Source organism: Oreochromis aureus, linkage group 10 (genome assembly GCF_013358895.1).
Source record: "Oreochromis aureus strain Israel breed Guangdong linkage group 10, ZZ_aureus, whole genome shotgun sequence".
NCBI lineage: Eukaryota > Metazoa > Chordata > Actinopteri > Cichliformes > Cichlidae > Oreochromis > Oreochromis aureus.
Window position 1 is genome coordinate 7364154 of NC_052951.1, and position 6000 is coordinate 7370153.

The 6000-nt window shown below is 37.0% G+C and overlaps 1 protein-coding gene across 4 annotated transcripts in view; it reads right to left on the minus strand.

Moving 5' to 3' along the window:
• Nucleotides 1-6000, minus strand: part of zpld1a (zona pellucida-like domain containing 1a) — a 50196-nt gene that overhangs the window by 34256 nt on the left and 9940 nt on the right. For 2 of the 4 annotated variants that reach the window (XM_039618414.1, XM_039618415.1), the window contains 3 exons: nt 1223-1310; nt 654-767; nt 153-373 (listed from right to left, as the gene is read on the minus strand). In XM_039618414.1, the coding sequence (XP_039474348.1) occupies nt 153-373; nt 654-767; nt 1223-1244 (357 nt within the window). In that variant the 5' untranslated portion in view covers nt 1245-1310. Of the gene's footprint in view, nt 1-152; nt 374-653; nt 768-1193; nt 1519-6000 lie in introns of those variants that run through there. The other 2 variants (XM_039618416.1, XM_039618418.1) reach the window with 2 other exon arrangements.

Genomic DNA, 6000 nt, shown 5'->3' on the forward strand with positions numbered 1-6000 from the left:
ATCTATCTATCTATCTATATATATATGTTTAATTTTGTATTTTATTTACTTAAAAGCTTGGTCTTAATTATCTTAACAGCTACAGTAGGTGCTATATTTCAACACTGGCTATGTAGTAGCAGTTAATACAAAAAAGAAAAAGTTTTTCTTACCACCAAAGAATTACCACAGGACTCAAGTGTTGCTAGGCTGATGCTAAAGATTACAACAGTAGGGAAGGTGTTGTTATTGATAAAGCCTCTGCAGTGGGCGTCTCCATGGCGACCATTAAGGGCTAGGTCGGTGTCAGTGTAGCCAGAGAAGAGAACAGGGCAAAAATTGATCTTGAGGGTAATGGTCTGGACCCCACAGTATACACTGATATCTCTCTCAGCTGGAAAAGAAGCCAAAAAATCTAATGTACATAAATATGTACATAAATTGTATATTTTACAAATAGTACATTTTCCCCCAAAAAAGAAAGATTTAACTTCTGGGATTACAGTCTGTAACATTCAGTTTTGTATGTCATAATACTGGTGTCCAAAAAACGTATCATCTCATCTTTGGAACATGTAGGTAGTCCAAAAGAATTTTTTTTTTTTTCACATGTTTAGAATGTTAACATAATTTCTATTCAGTAATTCACAAAACAAAAGTCTTTAAGTCCTCACCAGGGAAGCGGCTGTGAAAATTTGCATCACAGTTGTATCCATTGAATTGAGCTCCAACTGAAAAGGCCTTACTAGACATTAAAAAAATGACAAATATATGTTCCATTTCAGCACCTGAAACAGATCAATAATGTAATGTGAATAATCCAGTCAATGCCATTTGTTTTATATTGTGGAGTCTTTACCTTACAATATAAAGTGCACTGAGGCAACTGTTGTAGTGATTTGCCACTATATAATAAAACTTCATTTTTCACTTCAGAAAATACAACGTCTCATGTAGGAAGACAGAAAGTAAAATCTGTTTTACATGCACTAATGTCAGGAGGGAAGATTAACAGTTTTCCTTAAGTTGAACATTTTTTTGTATTCCTACCAAATACAATCAAAACACTGAGCACCCACAGCTTTGGCAAGTTATAAGAAACTGATACAGTTTTAAATGAGGCCTCAGTGACAATTACAATGATTGAAAGTCCTCTGGAAACTGCTAAATTAAAACTAGTTTGTAGCAGATTATGTAGTTAATAAAACCCTCACCTTGTTCTGTGAGAGGGAGAACTACTCACCCTGGTTCCTGGCAGCCAGCATGTGAGCGGTTCTCCATAAGCTTGGGACAGACGATGGAGTGGTCTGCACAGCATCCCTACCTGACAACTAGAAACAGAACTCATGAGCAGGAGGGAAAAAGGGACCATACACATAACAGATTCATTATTTGAACGTGTCAACAAAAAGGGTTGTCTGGATTGAACATGGGAAAGTCCATCAAAACTGAATGTGTTATACAAATCCTTTCACATCCACAGAAATATGAGCAGGTTTTGAAGTTTCCCACTCATATCCTTTCGGCCCAATCTGGCTCTGTCACTGCTCACAAATGGTTTGACGCTGCATGAGGTCCAAGAGCTGTGGGGGGTGGCGGGGGGTGGGGGAGTGTTGAATTATCTTTTCATCGCTTCAGTGGCCTTGACCTGCTGACTGAGCCATTCCTTTCTCTCTAGGCCAGTCAGGGAGTGCAAAGTCCACTGTGCGGGCCTTTGGCCCAGGGAATCCATGCTTTTTCATTCTTTGTCTGCTGCAGTTCTCAGTCAACACAACAGCAGGCAATCTGCTAGGTGGGGCTGCAAGCTGCCTGTGACTGCATACCTGATCCCAAATTTTGATTCCTGCACTGTACAATGTAATTCTAGCTGTTTGTTATTTCAACATATTATTCTATATCAGTTTGACGATAGATGACTGAAGTTGTTGTTACAACATAGAATTACAAGTTAAAAACGTCCCAATTACACCAAAAAAGCTAACTTGAAAACTCATGTCCAGCTAAATCAGCAACTTATGTGAACTTGACAATGTGGGTAAGTTGAGCACAGCAGGATTCAAAACTGTCCCACGTGACTGCTATCGAGGTGCATCATGGGGAATTGGCGGTTAACAACATGCTCACTTTACTTGGACGTTTTCTAATCGTCTTCTTTGGAATATGCTTTCAAGGTGAGTAACATTGGTTATAACTATAAGGAAAGAGAGCTACAAAAGTTGGAACATGTTTTGAATTTATGGCATGACGTGGGTTTTCTCTTTTACCGAAATGTTTGCTTTAGCTAATGTAACTTTAGCCAACAAGGTCCAGCTTGTGTGTCATGACCAAACTTGACCTAATAAACTGACATATGGCCTTTTTTATGGGTTTAATGTGGCACTGACCAAATCACAAGTATTGTGCTGCTAGCTTTAAGGTTGTGCACTCAACCACTGTTGCGATATTAGCAAGCTAACTCAGCTAATTAATAAAGCTTATTTGATATTGTCTCTGTGCTTGTAAATTTCTTTCAAGTTCACAGGCTGTTGTATTTTGGTGGAAGTTCATTTTGGCAATATTTCCAATAACTGACTGGGTTCAAAAAGAACTTTTTGGCAGGACTCCAATGCTTGTTGTCATCTGTTTACCCCTATGTAATCACTTAAGTTGTTATTAACTGCTGCATGCTAAGCTGCATGAGTGCACTGAGGATTGAGACAAAATATGGTCTACAGTCCTCCAGTGTGCTCATTTTTTGCTTTAATTATATTGTGCAGTTATTTGTTACCCTGAAATGCTTTATGCTTAACAACAGCTCACTATTTTGACTTAGTTTTGAACTCTTGTGATCAGTATGACTAGATTGTGTGAGTTTCCATACTAAAAGAGCTGTAGTGATAAAATAATTGGCATAAGAGACACTGATTTTTGGCATGGTATACTGCAGAAGTTTTTTTTTTTTTTTGCATAATTTACCTTTTAATTAAACTGCATTCTCTGTATTGTAACAAAACTAACATTGTTTATATGTCAGAAAATTAGCAAACATGAATAAATGGCAAAAACAATATAATTATAACATATATTTTTAATTTACTTATTTTAGGTCTGTGAAGCCAAACTTGATGCTGGGGATATATTTTTGTCAGTGGAGTCAAATGGTAAGTTACAATTTGTGCATTTTGTCATACTGGAAACACCACAGATTATATTGTAACTTAATAGCTCTGTAGAACAAATGATATAAAGATTGTAGTGTCAGGGTACTTCTTAAGAAGTAATATTGCACTATTGATGATCGCATGCAGGTGGCATAAACTAAATATTCAGACGTGCTACCAACAAATGATTCATTAACAAAAGCAATGGAGCAGACTGTTTAGGTTCTTGTGGTTGTAATAACATCCATAACTGCAGGTTTGTCATTAATTTATTTTCACAGGTCTAGATGATCACATCTGACTTTGTCATTAAAATGAGGTGGACTTGCAAACTTTGCACTCTTTTTGGTAAATTGCTGTCCAATACATATACACAGAATGTGCACAGTATTTCAGATCTAAAAAGGGAGTATGTAATGGACTTGCTGGCTTTAATGTAAAAAGCCTGTTGTGTAACTTTAATGAGGCAGTTGGACTAAAACAGTATTGCTCATCAAGGTAAACATCTGAGGAATAAGGAAATTGTTACTTGTCCTTTTACTCAGTGTTCTTTTAATCACACATTTACTAAAGTTTTACATCACATAAGTCATTTTCACAATCATTCTACTTTAAAAGATTTCGAGACAGAGCTTATTGTTCTCTGAACTTCCTTGTTCGCTGAACGGCAGGTAAAGTGCATCTTTTTGTTTGTTTGCTTTTGTGTGTTTGTGTTTTCTCTAATGGGCCTCAGATGACGGTTTGCTTAAATTTGGGTCTCAAAGAATCTTTTTTTTTATTCTGCCTGTACTCCCCACCCCTCTTCCTCTATTGCTCAGGTTGAAGCAGAATTTGCCCGTCTTACATCTGTTGACCTGAAAGGGTTCCTTTTTGCTGTGCTTGACCATTATGGAGAGGTTCGTGGAGCTGTAGAAAATCAAGAGCGGCATAGGAGGGCTAACTAGGCTCATAAGATGCTTCGGTGATGATGTAAGTGTTCAACTGCGAAATCTAATCCTTTGTTTAAGTTTTAGGTTATCCAGTTCAACTGATGAACTCATTGAAAGAAAGCTGATAAGTAAAGTCTGTCATCATATTTCACAACTGGACATTTAGTGTGGTAACTTTTACAGAATCTGTGTATATTGGTGGTAGGTTGGATATCATATTCTACTTGAATGTCCTGATAAGCCTGATTCAAAATCTCCAATGATAATCACATATTGATGGAATTATGTATCAAAAAGCTGTGAATTTGGAGCTGTCTACATGCTTTATAAACACTGTTTAAAAAATGTTTTGTTTTTGTTTTTGACTTCTTTGACCAGAGCCCTACACAAAGGAAGAGGACCTCATTTTCTAAAGGAAGATCCCTCACACACTTTCAAGACTGTGAAGGTTAGCATTGTTTCTTTTAGTAAATTTAATAATGACAGCACCACAGTGGATTTTAAATGAAACATGTGGCATCTATGAAACAATAGATGCCACATGATAACATGTGTACTTTTTCCTCACCAAATGTATTATTACAAGATCTTTGACACTGGATTTGGTCTGGGTTTCAGAGAAACTAACTGGCAAGCTAGCATTGATATTATTAGTGTCTTGTGTTTATTCATGTCTTCACCAGGGTCTTTGACATTTCGCTGCTGTACTGTTCACTTCAGCTTTATGTTTGATTTCTCACATTGTATATTGTAATGGCAGAGATATTAGGATATTTAAGGGCCTGCAGTGGCTGCTACAGCTGTGGGGGCAATACTTTGGTGAAATGTCCTGGACCCTGGAAAAGAGACTGTGTAGACTGGGTAAGCAATTAAAGGTTACTGGCCCAGAGTCATTGGGCAGCTGGGTAAAGGTGGATGTTGATATTCAGTGCCAATTATGCAACCTGTTCAGCCATGTCTATATGCTCTTTTTCATGCTGTTAATATAGGGGAAAAATAAACTTTAATCAATAAACTGATTAAAGAAGCATTGTCTATGGAGCCACAATCTGATCCTGTAGTGTAGCTGCAGTTTGCACATTTCATGTATTCTCAGCCAGATTTGGTTTAGAGCACAGCCAATATTTAGCATAAGTAAATTTAAATTGAAAATGTTGTTTGCATTCTGCAATTGAAGACATGCTCAGTTATTTATGAACATGATCTTTGTTTAAAGCAAGAAATGGATTTGTAACATGGGGGTGCATATCTCATTCTGAAAAAACTTTAACAACTAATAAGCCAATCACCATCATAACCATCACCATCATAAAGGCATCAGTATTGCTCTTCTTTGTAAAGACATCAATTCTTAAACACAAGGGATATTGTGTAATTGTAATTGTGTAATTTTATTTTATTTTTTTGTCTTTGAACCCTTTTATAGCCGACAGGTATTGAAGACACGTTTTCTAAGAGGATGAAAGTTGGTTGGCATTGTGATGGTGAAAGAAGAAGACATCATCGATGTGTTGGTTGTCCTTGAGGCGGCAGTAATCCTGTCTGAGGGATGTCTCAAGTGCCATTTCCATGCTGATGGGCCTTCTTTTTGCCCTTAACATAGACTATCCAAAGGAACTTCAGGGAAACTTTGAAGTCATTCAGAACGTCCTAATGAACATTGGTGGAAGGCAGTGCATCTCACTAGTGCATGGTCTAAGAAACAGACTCTTTACACTCTTTACATTCCAGATTAGACAATTACTCATTTGTTCATGGTTTAAGAAACTTATGTGAACAACAATATAATGGTGGACTCTGCAGATGCTTATCTCATGCAAGTCAGTAGTTTTTCCTTTGTTTTGCAAAATAATGTTTCTGAAATATCCATCTTATCAAATGTTTCAGAAGCATGCAGTCATTTTCAGAGATATTGGTTCTGTGGAATTTGTTGCAATTGTAAACGAAGACAA